Source organism: Schistocerca gregaria, chromosome X (genome assembly GCF_023897955.1).
Source record: "Schistocerca gregaria isolate iqSchGreg1 chromosome X, iqSchGreg1.2, whole genome shotgun sequence".
Classification (NCBI taxonomy): Eukaryota; Metazoa; Arthropoda; class Insecta; order Orthoptera; family Acrididae; genus Schistocerca; species Schistocerca gregaria.
Genome location: NC_064931.1, coordinates 504,108,631 through 504,126,458, shown reverse-complemented (window position 1 = coordinate 504,126,458; position 17,828 = coordinate 504,108,631). Strand labels below are relative to the sequence as shown.

Genomic DNA, 17,828 nt, shown 5'->3' with positions numbered 1-17,828 from the left:
ATTATGATTATTTCTATAACACCTGCTACTGATTTTATCTTTATGGGGGACCACAGTGACATAGAACGTTTTGAAAGACATTTTTGCCATTTGACTGTAAATTACTATTCAGTTATTTCACACAATCATTATTTTGACTTTATAACCATTCTCAAGTGCAAGTTGCAATATTATTTAAAGTGTCTGACATGTCCAAATGACATGTCACCATCAAAACAAATTGTCAATTGGGTATGTCAGACACTTTGTGGCATTTCAACTTGCACGTGAGACTGGTTTATAATACCATAATTAGGATTTTGTGAAGTAAATGAACAGTAATGGCAGAAATTTCTTTAAAAAACTATGACAAGAATGTTTAAGAAATCATGTAGTGCTTCTCTATAGAGGATCTTCAACAAGTGCTTTCTCTGTAGAGGATCTGCAACAGAATCCAAACTGGGCACTTGCTCAAAGGTTATTGCCAAAAAAGTAATTATGTGTTCTTTTGTAAACTACATTCTAAAATGATAATGAAAATGATAGAATGAGGTTTATGGGTCTATAATAATAGGTCACTGGCTTATTTCTACTTTTATAAATATGTTTTACTGCTGCATACTTCAGTATTCCAGGAATAAACATTCACCCTTTGGTTTCCTACAAAATTATCTTCTTGCTCAGTTTTATTTAACAGTTCAGAATGTTGAACTTTGGAGGCAGATCTCCCTGTACCCAATGAAAAGTTCATTAAAAATTAGGGGTATTTTCACAGAAATACTTAATGGGATTCCACAGTGAATTATATTCACATTAAAAGCTTTTCATTGATGAAAGGGGTACTATCCTTCAAACAACTTATTCCACTGAAACAAAGTAGGCTTTCAAACTTGAAGCTGGTACTCAAGATCAAATATGTTTATGTGACTTCACAGTCACTCAACCACAACATGTGGTTATGCTTGTAAGAACTGATACAACAGGAAAAACTGAATCAAGGACAAACCATTTTCTGTCAACTGATAAAATGTTTGACAATCAAGCTGTGTAGCACAAGAAAAGTTTGGATGGTGGCAACCTGCAGCATCAACTTGCTGAACTTGCTGAGATAGAAAAAAATTGACAGGAAGACCAGTGCAGAAATAAACATGGAATTTCTGTTTGCACATCAGTGCGTAGGACTGTGAAATTGTACAGAAATGTCATTTTATAGATTATGAATATGTGCATTTTAATTTCTGATATACTCCATGAGGCAGTAATTGTGTGAAAAAGTCTATAAAAAAGTTTCAGCTGTTGCCGGGTGGGGGTGGGGGGGGGTGGGAGGAGGGGGGTAGGTTCACTGAGGAAGCTGATATGAATCCTTCAATAGTTACTCAGACACATTTTCCAAATGTGTTTATTGGGAAACACTGAAAGGAAAGTGAGCTAATGCATAGGTGTGCACATGAATTCCTCTCCTGTGCTGACGTCTACATCTAAGAGTGGCACTTGCACTCAATGTCATCAATTATTTGTTGTGTATAGCCCAGTCTCAGTCTTCCCCAACAGTTTTTACCCTCTATCATCCTTCCCATCCTTTTTGTCAATATTTTACATATGTTCTTCTCCTTGTTCTTATCAGTTTATTAAGAAGCTTCAGAGTCAGAAAGTTTAATTTTTTTTTTTTTTTTTACAGTCATGGTATTTAGTTTGTCTTAATGTTAAGGAAATGGGAGCAACAAGATTTCACACAGAAATATTCAACAAAGGGCAGGGTTGGCCACTTGGGTAACACAGCGCATGATACTATCCCAAATTCTAGGTACTCATTGCAGGTAGATATCAAGAATTCAGCACTCAATTTGACATGCACTGAGGATGGCTGCAGCAGTAAATGGGTTAAGGATTTATTGTTGGAACTATCTGTTAATCAATTGTTTAAATTTTGCAAATCATAATATATATCATAATTTACGCTTCAATAAGAAAATGACAGATTGTCACTCACCAAATAGAGGAAGCCTTGAGCCACAAACAGGCACAAAGAAAAAGACTGCTCAAAATTTAAGCTTTTGGACAAAAAGGTTCTTCTTCCATAATAGAAAACACACACACACATTCCCACAAGCACAACTGACAACCACATGGGCACTGTCTTAGGGCACTGGGGCCTGACTGTGATTGTGTCTGGCATGAGCAGCCATCTGCTGAGGTGGGTGGTGGGGGAAAGGAGGAAGCATGGCATTGATATGGGGATGAATAGCAGGTTTACAGGTGGGGTAAGATGCTGTGTTGCCTGTGGGGTTGTGCAGGGCTGTGGTGGGGACAGTTGGTTGGTTTGTGGAGGTTGAAGGGACCAGATTACAAAGGTCATCAGTCCCTAGGGACAGTCTTCTAGGTACAGAACCAAGAGGCTCTGCTGGGTAGGGAGGTAGAGGAGAGCATTAGCTGAAGGAGATGAGACTTGTAAGGGCATTGGTGGGATAGAAGGTTTGAGTAGTGCTGGAGTGGAAGCAGGGAAGGGGATAGGTTGCTGGAGCACAGAGACCAGTGAAGGATGAGGTCAGGGGGTTGTGAGAATGAAGGATATATTACTGGGAGGGTTCCCACCTGCACAGTCCGGAGAAGCTGATGTTGGTAACAAGGATACAGATTATGAAGGCTGTGGAGCAGTCACTGAAGTGAAGCAGATCATGTTGGGTCACATCTTCAGCAAATGAGTGGTCAAGCTGTCTCTTGGCCACAGTTCAAGGTGTCCTTTCATGTGGAGAGACAGCTTGTTACTTGTCATGCTTACATTGAAACTGGCACAGTGGTTGCAGTTTAGTTTGTGCAATAGATCAGATGGTTACTTTCACAGGTAGCTCTGACTTTCATGGGGTAGGAGACGCCTGTGAAAGGTTTGCAGTAGATGGCAGTGGGAGAATGTAGGGGACAGGTCTAGCATCTAGGTCTATTGGGAGGATATACACCATGAGGTGATTTGGAGTAGGAATGGACAAGAATGTTGTGTAGGTTCAGTGGGTGATGGAATACCTCTGTAGGGATGCATGGGCAGGATAGTAAGGAGGTTATTCTTTAGTTCAGGGCATGATGAGATATAATCAAAACCCAAGCAGGGAATGTAATTAAATTTCTCCAGTCCTGTGTGGTACTAAGTCATGAAAGGAGTGCTCCTTTGTGGTCAGACAGTGGGTATGTGGGAGGTGGTAGATGACTGGAGAAACAAGGCATGGAGAGCTGTTTCTGGTTGAGGTTGGTAGAGTAATTTTTAGTCAGAGAGCCTTGGCACATTTGGAGGAGTGCTCATCACTACAGATGCAAAGACCTTGGGTCATTATACTGTCTAGAAGAGGCTTCTTTATGTAGAATGGGTGGCAGCTGTTGAAGTGGAGGTATCATTGGTGGTTGGTAAGTTTGATGTGGGTGGATATACTAGTGTATCTAACCTTGAGGTGGAGGTCAACATCGAGAAAGTTGGCTTATTGGGGTGAGGGGGATCAGGTAAAGCAAATGAAGGAGCACGGGTTTAGGTTCTGGAGGAATGTGAACAGGATGCCATCACCCTTTGTCTAGATCATGAAGATGTCATCAGTGAATCTGAAACAGGTGAGGGTTTGGTATTCTGGGTGGTTAGGAAACATTCCTGTAGATGGTCCATGAACAGGTTGGCATAGGATGTGCCATGTAGGTGCCCATTACTGTACCATGAATTTGTTTGTAGGTGACTGCTTCAAAGGGTAATTGATTGTGGGTGTGGATATAGTTGGAGGAAGGAGGTTGAAGGTTTGGAGTCAGTCAGGCTTTGGGAAGGTACCTTCTCAAATGGCACTAAGAGGGGATACTAACTTAAAGTTATAACTAGCTTAGTCAGTTTAACATGGAGTTCTTACCCTGGAGCATCTTGGTGTCTCTCACATTAACAAACTGTTGCTAGAGTTGAGGGTAAAAAGTTATTGTCTTAATGTGGCATTGAACCAAAGACCTGCTGATTAATAGCTCCATGTTTACTGATGATGTATGAGATTTGAACCGGAGACTTTTCCATCACCAGGCTTCAATGCTACATATTCAGTTACCAGTGGCTGCTGGACCGCTGGGCGCAGTAGACAATACAAGTTAAACATATCCGTACAGTACTTTACTAACGGGAAACTTATTTCTTTCTATAAAATTCATGTAAGTCATGAGAATGAAGCTGACAGGTTCTCAGTTATGAAGCAAGAAAGGCAGCAATAACTTCCAAAATTGCAATGTAAGTGCTGCTTGAAGATAAAAAAACTGATGCTTTATTTTGTCTGCTAGAATGATTACCAACACATAGAATCGTGATATCCTGAGCTACACACACATTTATCAGTTTGTACTTAAGGACCAAACTGTCGTTCTTATACTATCATGATGTTACCCAATCAGCAGACCCAATGAAAGAGTTCCTCAAAGGCCTGGTGGTGGTGACTGCTTTGGACAAGTGACATCTATGACATTTTTCTTAAACTATAGCATTAAGCTCACATCAGTGGCATCTATCATTCTTGGTGTTACAATTTTCACAAATACTAATATATGTATAAACATGAAACATTCCTTGCAAAAATGGTTATTCATAGTTAACCATTTTCATCATGTATATAGTTCTAGGAACAACAACAAAAATTAATGTGTTACACTCACAGATGAAAACTCTATGCACAGTCTCCACATCACAAAGTGAAAAACAAACTATGAAAATTACAGCAAAGAAACTTCCCCAGTATGACATCTTTGTGAAGAAATGGAGTTACTAAACAACAAAAATCTTAATTGCTGATGGCATTACCTTAGGCTAATAATACGAAAAATCCTTGTTTCCAGTAAACTAATATGTTAGAAATATTAATATAAAACTTTAGGATTTTAATATTATGTACCAGTGCATATATTTTACTATCTCTTAAGCATTTTTTTAATTTACCACATTATGCACTTTTACTAGTTGTTGTTGACAAGTCTTCTACACACTTAACAAAAGACTAAATTTTTACATAATTAGACAATAGAATATTCTCATTATAATTATTATAACATGACGGATAGATGAATCAGTAACAAACTAGATTAATTGCTCAGAAACATAGGTCACGAGGAATACATTCAAGAAAACAGAAATTGGGCACTAAGATGGCATCATTATTACAACCATCAAAGCAGAAAAAAAAGTATCTGATTATGAGAAGTAAAATCAAATTATTACCTGAGTTTCTGATTTCTCAAAACTGTCTTGTCTCAAATATATAGTACTTGCAAATGTTTCAAGTTCTGTTGACTTCGAGTCTGGTGTATTTGGGCAATCTAAATATTTCAACAGAAGAAAAATATTAATGATGACAAGAAAAAATAGTAATAATAATAATAATAATAATAATAATAATAATAATAATAATAATAAGATGGTGCTGTAGCAAATGCTGTTCAGAACTCATAACATATTTGGTGTCATGATAGTTTTAAAATGATCAGTAAAAGCTTATAAATGGTTATTTGAGATTAGATTCAAGCATCTACAGACATGAAAGACAGCATTTTATAGCAGTTACATATTTGTATATGTAAAACATGTTTAATTTGTCACTGAAGCCCATGTCATGGGACAAATTGGGAAGATTACAATTTAAAAGAAGTAGCCTTATATTTTTATGTATTTGGAAATACTGTTACTTACTAGTGTATCAAGGCATGATAGAAAATGGTGATACATTCAGTTCATGTTATAGATATTACCATCTATCTATATGTTATTATCTTTATTCATTACAGGGCAAAGGTCCTGAGTTCAAGTCTCGGTCCGGCACACAGTTTTAATCTGCCAGGAAGTTTCATATCAGCACACACTCTGCTGCAGAGTGAAAATCTCATTCTGGAAACATCCCCCAGGCTGTGGCTAAGCCATGTCTCAGCAATACCCTTTCTTTCAGGAGTGCTAGTCCTGCAAGGTTCGCTGGAGAGCTTCTGTAAAGTTTGGAACATAGGAGACAAGTTATTGGCGGAAGTAAAGCTGTGAGGACGGGGCATGAGTTGTGCTTGGATAGCTCAGATGGTAGAGCACTTGACCATGAAAGGCAAAGGTCCTGAGTTTGAGTCTCGTCCAGCACACAGTTTTAATCTGCCAGGAAGTTTCAGATCAGAGTGAAAATCTCATTCTTTATTCATTACAGTTCGCTACAGTTTCCCCTCCTCATTGAATGATGTCCTCCAGCTAACTACAAGTATTACATCACTGCAGCCATAACTTTTTAGTAGTACACTGGTAACCTGATATGAATATTCAGTTTTTAGCAGTTGATGAATCATTTTTGTTCAGAAGGAGGTACAGAATAAATTTTAATTTCATAGTTCTTTATGTATTGTTTCTTGAACCAACTATCTTTCTTGTCTCATGAACTACTCGAACCAACTCACTCAGGCACATTTCAAATGCAAATATCTACAGTACACATACTATCATTTATAATGTTCCGATTCTCGATGTGTAATTTTAGGCTTCCCTGGTATATGATTATTTTGAAATGAATTAACCTAGGTGTCATCATCCAAATAGTGTGATACTTTCATAAGCCGACTTGTTGCCATCATCAGGCAGTCCTGATGACTGTCTCAAACTGGATATCATCTTATATATTTCTTCCTTCATGAATTTGGTCTCAGGTCTTGAAATGCTTCCCAGGTATCTCTGTGACAGTTTAGCTGAGCAATGAAGTACATTAACTGCTAAAGTCAAAACACTTTTTTTTTTAAATTACCTGCATCTTGACTTGAAAATCTCTCTCTCTCTCTCTCTCTCTCTCTCTCTCTCTCTCTCTCTCTCTCTCCAAATCGGCATCCAACTAGACTGTGTACGCCTCATATCATTAACTTCTTCTCCTTTTTGACGTGCTGTTGAGTGCTGAAAACTTAACAATAGACTGCTTTTCTGCACACCACTAAATGAGAGAATTTTCTTCTTTCATACACCACATGTATATAATAGCTTTGTACACTCAGGAAACAACTTTAAACAATTCTTTGTCTGCTTGACAAGTGTATTTCAAATATACACAGCTAATTTCAGCCCTACTAACTCCAATCTCTTTTGTTCTGTGACCTTTATATGGATTGTCATGGCCTTCTTCTTTCATGGAAGCCATCAAAACTCTGAGTTGGAAATCTGCTACAAGGAGGAAACATTAAAAACAGCAAATATGGCCAAACATTAGCCACTGCCAACATCATCCTATCCAGTAGCAATACCATCTATATTGACATTCATTTAACATGCATATTACAAAGAAACCACATCCTCAACACTACTTTATAAACTACATTAAATAAATTTTCTTCAGCAGTCAACGATTAACATTTGCCGATCCTAAATAGCCAATGCAACACATCACTTACATGATATTGTACCCTATAGTCTGTAGCACTCAGGTGCATCTCTGCTGGCTAGCTGGAAGAGGAAGCATGCCTGCAGGACCCATGATGTGGTTCTAAGTCGCTGCACCACTATTGCTAGCCCATGACACTGCTGAGTGTCTATTTGGTGTGGTCTCAGCTCTTCTGTTGGCATGGCATGAGTGACTATTCCCATGGAATTTTGTTGTGGTTTGAGCACACTAAAGGCTGGGTCCTATACCTTACATACTTGGAGACAGCTGGTTTTATTCATCAGTTCATCATGAAGCCAAATTTCCAAACCAAACCACTAAATGATTGATCTGTTTTAACAACTTGGTGGCATCATAATTCATGCTATGTCATTTGGAGATACAGTGGTCTGCTAAAGCTGACTTTATTAGTTGCTCTTTATCTGTGTGATGCCCATGCTCCACACATCTTATGTATCATCTGGATAGTCTGACCTAAGTATATTTTCTGTCAAAGTCAGGTGTCACAGAGCACTGCATCTTTAAAGAAGGTAGCATGAATACATTGACACTAAGTTGTTAGAACAGGGCAATATATTCTATGATTGTGTTTTAAAAGAATCTATAGAGTTTCAGGTGAAAAATGAACTGATAAAAAAAAGATAGCAGTTTCAAAATAAGTAAGCCTTAAGACTCACTCTTTTGTGTGCTCAAATCACAACTTTCTGTGGGAAGTCGCAAGCAGGCCACACCAACCGAATGGCAGTGGTCTCATGATCCCAGCTATAGTGGTGCAATGACTGAGTACTGTGGCTCAGGTTCCACTGCTCCAACTTTCCAGTGGAAACTCACTCAGGCATCCTGAGCCTGAGGTTGACAGCAGTGCAAAGGTTATGGACAAAACAGCATCAAGCAGGAGGCAATCAGTTATCAGGGCCACTGGGTCTTGCACTCCTGAAGTTTGTGGGTGGACGAATACTGATGAAAGGTCTTGGGCTACAGATGGATGGTCAGCAGAAGATGAAGTTTCTGACACCATTGCTGATGAATGGAGGGGGACAGTAATAGTAGATTTGAAGGCTTCCAAGAACACTGTTGCTGTACCTGAAGTTTGTGGTGGTGTTCCTACTGATTCTGTCATTGACTGCACAGGTATGGTTGAATGTTCTAAACTTGCCACTACTGCAAAGGAAATTGGGATGCTGTTTACTTTACCTATTGATAGAACAACTTTCATTATTTTGGCACCCATAGCATCTTTACCCTTGTTACTTCAACGCAGACCATGAGTTGTAAAGTGCTCTCTTACAGATCTGTCAATTGGTATAAAAGTTGCCTTGGGAAATGATTTACAAGTTTTTTGTAGTTTCCTGTTTGTGTTCGTGATTTCAATATTAACATACAATTTTTCCATTAAATCATGCATCCGTTGAACAGCCACAACAAAGATAATATGTGGGATACTTCAAAGGTTATCTTTTAAAATGCTCATTGCTCTCCTACTTTCCATCTGCACCTCCTATCACAATACACTTGCTTCCACACTGTAAGGAACTTTAATAGTTTTTTTTAGAATTTCAGATAAAGGCATTCCTGGTTTGACAGGGCCAATTGTATGAAGTCTTTGTTGAGCATTTTGTAAAATTTTGGCGATTCCTCTACCATGGCAGTCTTCAAATAATGTATTTTGCAATTTTTCATCAGTACATGGTCATATTATGACTAACTTTTTTGTCCACTTTTGTTTGAGATTTATCACTATCTATCAAATCACCAGTTTTTCTTGTCATCCCTTTTCCTTTTGATTTACAGCATTGATACTACACAAGATCAACTTTATTCTTCATTTGCAACACAAATTTCTCTGTCCTTCATACCAAATGAGCCAAATTTTTAGGCCTAATATATCTTTACTGTTGGTTTTTGTCCTGCAAATATTCTTCAGTCTTGAGATATGTTAACGCTGATTTAATATTCCACAAATAATTTTCTGTTACTGAAATTTCCTTTCTGAGTGAGTCTACCACAGGTTCTTGCAAACCAGCATTAATTTTGTGTTCACTATTTTTTGATGGTTACGATCTGTTAAACCACATTTGTACAACAAATTTAAGCTAGGTAAGACCACAAATGTATCACTGGGCACATATAAACATCTTATATCATTGGTTTTCATAGAGTATACAATTTAAGTTAGTTATATTCAGTAATTCAATGGAGCAATTCACTACTATGTCTACACACAACACCATCTTGAAAAAACAACTTAAGTGACCAAATGGAATACGTGGGGTAGCTCACAATTGGTTCCTCTCATACTTTAAGAACAGACAGCGAACTGTCATTCTCCACAGTAAAGAGAATGGCTATGGAGAGGGGGTGAGGGGGGGGGGGGTGAGGTGTCTGACTGGGGCATGTTAAAATGGGAGGAGCCTTAAGGATCAGTGCTATAACTACTACTGTTAGCTCAATCATGAAGGATGTTGAATGCAACATCAACCCATGCAGTGCATGAAACAATGTATTTGAAGACATAAGTTCATGACTTGAAGAACATAAATTGATACTAAATCACAGAAAGACATAGGTTTTCAACATATATATTTTAACTGAAATTGACATTTAATTACAAAGAATGGGCATATGACTAGTGAGTCTGAACAATTGAAATTTCTAGGTATTTAGACAGGCAATTGCCTTGTCACAGTGAATACGCCTATTCCCGTGAGATCACTGAAGTTAAGCACTGTCGGGCATGGTCGGCACCTGGATGGGTGACCATACAGACTGCCATGCGCTGTTGCCATTTTTCGGGGTGCACTCAGCCTTGTGATGCAAACTGAGGAGCTACTTGACCGAATAGTAGTGGCTTCGGTCAAGAATACCATCATAACGATCGGGAGAGCGGTGTGCTGACCCCACGCCCCTCCTATCTGCATCCTTCACTGAGGATGACATGGCAGTCAGATGGTCCCAGTAGGCCACTAGTGGCCTGAAGATGGAGTGCTTTAGGTATTTAGATAGATGGTATGCTCTCATGGAATGCCCATGCTCAGTACGTTACTCAAAAACTGAATGCTGCCATATTTACATCAGGACAGTATATGCACCACATGATAGTTCAACCCAAAAATTAGGTTACTTTTGTTCCTTTCTGATACATGGTGTTATATTTTGGGTAATTTACCATTCACAAAGGCTATTTTTTGCTCAGAAATGGGCAGCTCGAGCTGTGTGTGGCGTAAGTTTGTAAGCCTCTTGTCAATCCCTGTTCAGGAGTCTGGGAATTGTGACATTGGCCTCCCAATATATATGTTTTTAACATCACTTATTGATAAGAATGTGAGATTATTCCCAAGGATTAGCAGCTTTCGCTAGGATCATGCTAGGCAAAAATTCTCTCTGTGTTAGGTTTGCACCTCCTAGAGTCTTGTATAGAAAGGCACACAGTATTCTGCTGCATCCATTTTCAACAAGCTACCACAAGAATTAAAAGAAAATAATCCTGGTAGCAATCCTTGCACTTTCAAGTCTAAATGGAAGAATATCCTCATGGCTCACTCATTACATGCTGTTGAGCAGTTCCTATACAATAATTAAACAAATTCCTGTGTCATATTATTCACATTGCTAATACACTGGATTCCAAAATTAAAGCAACAAACAGAAAATTTGCCAAATTGCATTTATTTTGCCACAAAACAGTATAAATAGATGATAGTGAAGTATAAACAATGTAGAGAATACAGAATGTAAGCAACTGCAACTGTAGAAAAATACGTTCTTCATTTAACAGATTTAACAGATTTAGACACACATTCCGACAACTGGTTTATGCACTCAGTATGGGGTGTGATGATCTCTGGAAGAAGTACAGGCCTGTCAACAATAGGGCACGCTGTATATGATGTCATCAATCTCATATTGAGGCAAGAACCCCCATTCTTCTTGCAGAGCTGCTCACAAGTCTTTCAGAGTTGTTGGTGGATGCTAACGTGATGCAATCCATCTCAATAGTGAGCAGGCCATGCCATGCATGCAAATTCTTTCATTTCCGAGAAAATATTAACCACCTGTGCTCTATCAGGTCAAGCATTATCGTCCATCAGTACAAAGTCTGGGCTCACGGCACCTTGCAGCAACCCCACATGAAGTCCTAAGAGCTTGTCATGATTCCTAAAAGCAGTTAAACCTTGACGATTTAACCTTCCATTTCATGAAGAGGTGTCTGAGTGGTCAACATAACCTCTGCTCACACCATTAGGGACCCTGCACAGTATCACTCTTTTTCCACAATGTTTGGGTCCTGAAATCATGTTCCATGTTCCCTCCAGATGTGAATCTGTCAAGTATCATACTCCAGACCAAATCTCCTGTATTGATGAGTTCCATGACTACGAAAATCTGCTCTTCAGTTTGGCCCTATGGTGATACATGTGTAAAATAAATAAAATGAAAAATCATATAATATGAAGGTAATGCAAAGGATTTCCTCACACTGATCATAGTAGCTATTGACTGGATTTAGGACTTAAAGTGTTTCTCCATACGACTATCCTGACATACAAGTAAGATGATAATATTCTTCTCGGGTATGCAGCCGGATCATAACGTCTTCATGACACAATATTTCCGCGGTCCAACTGGCCGCCATCTTCAGGTGAGAGTGCTGGTGCATGATCTCGCCGGAACTGACTTCCCAGCGCAAGCAGCGGCCCCTATATAGGCCGCAGAAGACCCACAACGCGTGCGCGAGAAGGTGCCGTAACCACCCTCTAGCGCAGTAGACATACCCCGGGGGAGGGGAGGAGATGGTGGAACTTGTGAAGAAGTTTGATAAACTTCGTAAGAAAAAAGGCAAGTTGCTGAGTGCCCTCGCCTTTTTGCTGAGATGCCGTGACAGAAGAGTAATACCTAAGTTTGCTAGATTTGTGCATTTTATTGATACAAAAACTGCCAACAACATCAAGAAGCGTGCCAGTTTCGCCTTGGTCAAGGAGGCTTCACTCGAAGACAACTGGATCTCATATCCAAGGATTTACTTTTCTTGCACTTGGAGTTATCGTCGCTGCTGTTGGGTGCATCTTGGGAATGGGTGGATAGTTCTTCTTGGGCACTATCAGATTGGACGCATAGGAGCGCCGTCAAGAAACAGTCTTCGAAGTTTCAACGGCTTTGTTCTCAACCCATGATATCTGATGACGACACTCGTCGACGGACAGTGATTAACCACATGAGGGAAGAATTGGACGACGCCACGCTGTCAGTGTTGGAGAAAGGCCTGAATTTTGCCCCTACACCGAGGAATGTGCCTATCACCGAATTCATCTGCGCAGTCGAACAAGCAGTGTCCAGCATTTCGCAGGATCAAGCTGAAGAGATTAGGCAAGAGGTCTCACATACATTGCGGCGGGCGCTGCCTCCACGGAGTAACATCTCCTCTCTCGAAAGGGCAGCCATCCGGTCCATTACAGAAGACGAAGATCTGATATTTCTACCAGCGGACAAAGGCAATGCAACTGTTCTTCTGTCATGTGATGACTATCTGGGAAAGATGGATCTCTTACTTGAAAACTCAGCATACAGAACATTGCAGGACGACCCAACTGAACGGATAAAACGGAAGACGCTTTCACTGTTGAAGAAGAGTTCTTTACCTGACGACGTTCTCAAAAAACTTCATCCTGGTGCTGCCGTGCCACCGAGATTATACGGTCTACCCAAGATTCATAAGAAAGGAGTCCCGCTTCGTCCGATCGTGAGTAATTTGGGTGCTCCTACCTACAATCTAGCCATGTATTTAGCATCTGTTCTTGGCCCTCACGTCGGTAAATGCGAACATCACATTTCCAATTCTATGGTGTTTATTCAGAGATTGAAGTCCTTGTCTCTTAGTCCCTGGGATTTGCTTTTGAGCTTTGATGTCGTGTCGCTTTTTACCCGGGTTCCTCTGGAAGAATCCTTGCAATTAATTGGTGAGAAACTGGATGAGGAAACAACCAGGCTTTGTTGCCACATGTTAACATCGACGTACTTTTGATTCAATGACAAATATTTTGAACAGACTGACGGAGTGACTACGGGGAGCCCTTTGTCCCCAATAGTCGCCAATCTTTTTATGGAAGATTTTGAGGACATGGCGCTGAAGACAGCGTCCTTAGAACCAACCTGTTTTTGGAGGTACGTTGACGATACATTTATGGTGTGGCCTCATGGGAGAGAAGCTCTGGATCGCCTCCTAGATCATTTCAATTCCCTGCATCCTAGCATCAAATTTACCATGGAGGTGGAAAATGATGGAAAGCTTCCGTTTCTGGATGTTCTGGTGTACAGAAAGGATGATGGGACACTGGGACACAGCGTTTATCGAAAGCCTACGCACATGCACCGTTACTTACATTGTTCTAGCTGTCATCCATTGTTCCAGCGTACGGGGGTTCTGTGGACGTTGGCGAGAAGAGCTTATGCCATTTCAGATGGAGAAAGCTTGACACAAGAATTGGACCATCTTAAGATTGTGTTCAAGCAGAATGGCTATACAGATAAACAGATCCGTCATGCTTTCCAGTTTGGACCTTCGCCTGAACCACCAGAAGATACCTGCAAATCGGTAGCTTTTCTGCCTTTTGCTGGGAGCATTTCCTCGAAGATAGGAAGGATTCTGAAAAGATATCACATCAAAAGTATTTTTCGTCCGCCAGCCAAGATTAGAGCACTCCTTGGCTCTGTTAAGGATGACTTGGGTTTGAGGATGCCCGGTGTGTACAAGATCCCTTGCCGCTGTGGAAAGACTTATATTGAACATCAGTGGCACACAAGGCTGCTTCAACCTGAGAAGTCTGCAGTGGTGGAACACTGTCTCACCGAGGGACACAGAATACTATATGACACAGAATACTATATGACGAGACACAAATGGTTGCCCGTGCATCTCGCTATTGGGACTGTATTTTAAAAGAATCCATAGAGATTCGGTTGTCTGACAAACTTATTAATAGAGACAAGGGTTTTCTTTTAAGTAAGACTTGGGACCCAGTGTTATCTGACATTAAAAAACAACGGTCTGTGGTTCTATCGTTGGAATAAAAACATTTTATTTATTTCTTTTTTTTATTTTTTTTATTTTTGACAGCGATATCTCGATTTCGCCTCTTTCCATCACTGGCGGCGGGGTATGTCTACTGCGCTAGAGGGCGGTTACGGCACCTTCTCGCGCACGCGTTGTGGGTCTTCTGCGGCCTATATAGGGGCCGCCTCTTGCGCTGGGAAGTCAGTTCCGGCGAGATCGTGCACCAGCACTCTCACCTGAAGATGGCCGCCAGTTGGACCGCAGAAATATTGTGTCATGAAGACGTTATGATCCAGCTGCATACCCAAGAAGAATATTATCAATTATTACACCGGGAAAGCCTTCGTAGTCACATACAAGTAAGATATTTGCACTCTGTGTCTTATCTACTTTCCATTAGTGACATTGTCTTTTATCTGTAATAAAATGTACAATAGTATCAAGTGTTAGACCATTTGGCAAATAAATAAAGCAGTTGTAAGTTTAATATAAGTCACTATTTGAGCTGCTCGGGGGAACAAAATGGTAAGCGCCAAAATCACAGTTTTGAGATACAGAGCATCTAAAGTTTCAATTGATCTGCAAATCTGAATAATTTTTTTTGAACAGTCCTTTTATTCTGTAGTGGTTGTAACATCTATCCTCTACTATACAGACATAAATGAAAATCAGAACTGACTAAAACAAATGAAATATACAAAAATTATTACATTACCATACACCATTAACAACACATAGTGATAGAACATTACATATTAAATTACTAATGTCTTTTTAATCTAAAACTGTTGGCTTTAGTGACAGGAAAAATTCATTGCAGACAGGATGTATGTAATACGTCAGCAACTTTCTTCTTTTCAATATGCCTTAGCCCATTATCGAAGCATAGGAACTAGTCCTTGCCTTCCCCGTTTCCTGAAGTTTATATCATGCCAAATGTCATGACAAAATTTCTTGCTGATGAATAAATATGATGGATTTTCGGAGGTCACCTTCCACCTACATATTTTCCTTAGGTTGACATCTCGATCATCAATTGCCTTCTTTCTGAGGACAAATGCTTCTTTAGAGTGTCATATTTGATAGAAATCCTCTCTTTTCATATTATATACAAGCTGACTTCTTGATGATCTTGCACCACTGATCTGGACTAGACACATCTTGTACTTGTCGGCGAATGTAATTTTCATTTGTACTTCAGGAACATAATGGTATGTACATGCACTTACCATTATGTTCGTGAAACATACTAAAGACAGTATATTTACAAAATAACATACTTCTGAGTCATCTGAATCATTAGGAATGTATTCTGGATCCCTCTCAAAGATATTAGTATCATTGGAAGTATATTTCTCGTCTTCTGCCATGTTCACTGTTGCCATAATCTCAGAGATGGTTTAACTTGCCGCCATTCTCTCTGTCACTTACCATTATGTTTCCACAACAGACAGACAGTGGCGCTAACCATTAAGCTCCTCCCTGAAATCTGTTGAGTGAATTTGGAACTACTAGTAAGTTTACTGCATTGTGCATCCCTCAGGTGGTGTCATTAGCCATTTATCGCAAAATACATGGCGATGGCACCTACCATTGTGTTACCTCGAGCAGCTCATTTCATTAAGAAGCAGTAAGAACTTTTTCCTTTGGTCTCTTCTGACATCTATGTATATATGTAATCTGTGGTGATGACAATTTTCTTTTAGATGAGTTCCATGTTATTAACTCTGTGCACTCTGTTACTCTGTTGATGATTGGCTCTCTGAAAGCCATGAGCTGATATTATCCAGAACCCTATATGCTATATAATTTACATTGTATACCACGTTTTTCAAAATATCATTTTTGTCATAAATTAAAATAAGGCAATCTACCATTCAAATATGTTCTCTGTTTGTTGATACTGGAGATCAACTTTGTATAAGATGCAAAATAAAACACTACCGCTCGCATCTCGTGGTAGTGTGGTAGCGTTATCGCTTCCCACGCCCGGGTTCCCGGGTTCAATTCCCGGCGGGGTCAGGGATTTTCTCTGCCTCGTGATGGCTGGGTGTTGTGTGATGTCCTTAGGTTAGTTAGGTTTAAGTAGTTCTAAGTTCTAGGGGACTGATGACCTAAGATGTTAAGTCCCATAGTGCTCAGAGCCATTTAAAACACTGCTGATTTTTTTCTGTAACTTGGTAACACTATGACTCATCCAAAAGTATAGCATAGTCCATAGTACCACAAACTTTCCCTAAATGAAAAAGTCAATATTTAAAACAAGCATATCCCAGGCAAGTAGAGATGGAGACTCAGAATGTCACGCTGAAATGTGGATTCTGTGGGGGAAGGTGTGACGAAGCAAGCTGGGATAATTTTAATACCCCTATTGTTTAGTCATCTGCCTCCTTAAAATTCATTTTTTCATTTTGGCTTAATTAACATTAACATATGTGAGTATAATCTGTATTTTCATAAAAGAGAAAGTTTGGCCCTTAGTTTTAAAGAATATAACACGAAATCTAATGTTGTGCTTAGTTTATGTATGTAATTGATTTTCTAATTTATTTTGACTATTACTAGTTAGTATCTTTCATTATAGGGCAAAATCAGTAATTGTTTTGTAGCTTAAATTCTATTGTTGACATATAAACAAATATTAATTCTGCACTAATTATAATCGTATAAAAGATGAAATGATAGTAATTTTAAAGGATCTATTTAGATCTATTTGAATACATGTTAGCAAAGACAGACCTTAATTAATTCCAAAGTAATTAATAGTTTTGTCAAAAGTATTGTTTGTATAATTATATATGTTAATTTCATGATTTAACAAATGATTCGGCTTAACCTTTGTAGTAGAAGAAACTGTTACAAAATTGCAGTTTCTCAATGTGTTCAGTTACTTTAATGAGTTAAGTTTTAATTGCTATTTCTGTAAATTAAACTTTGAACAATGTGTAGTTTCATCACCTATTATTGTGAGAATATATAAGGGTCCAAATTTTGGTCACCAGATAGTCAGTCCACAGCCGAATTTCAATTGAGGGAACTGTGTTGCTTAGAATGACAACAATGTATCAACTGAACAGTGAAATAATTGTTATACCAATAGGCTGTGTGTTAAAGCAATGACAGTGACTGTTCAATTTATTAGAAGAACTGTGAACTTTGTGGTTAAGGTTTACTGCTCGCAGATGTTCAGCAGGAAACTACTGTAGCAGTATGTGGAGGTTTGCCTGCAAACTGTTAATGAGGCTTATCAAAAGTTAAACGATAGTGCACTGGCCAAATAACTGTGTATTATTGGGGGGTTGTGAATAATGAAATTAAAGTACTATGAAACGCAAATGTGCAAATGTGAGTTACATTATTTAGTGTCCAAATAACAATCCCCTCAAGCCATGGTAGCCGAGCAGTTCTAGGCACTT

The 17,828-nt window shown here is 39.2% G+C and overlaps 1 protein-coding gene across 4 annotated transcripts in view; it reads right to left on the bottom strand.

Annotated features, from left to right (window-relative positions):
• The window catches only part of LOC126297705 (protein unc-79 homolog), an 810,295-nt gene that overhangs the window by 258,156 nt on the left and 534,311 nt on the right, over positions 1-17,828 (bottom strand). For all 4 annotated transcript variants that reach the window (XM_049988834.1, XM_049988837.1, XM_049988836.1 and 1 more), the window contains one exon: positions 5,195-5,292. In XM_049988834.1, the coding sequence (XP_049844791.1) occupies positions 5,195-5,292 (98 nt within the window). The remainder of the gene's footprint in view (positions 1-5,194; positions 5,293-17,828) is intronic.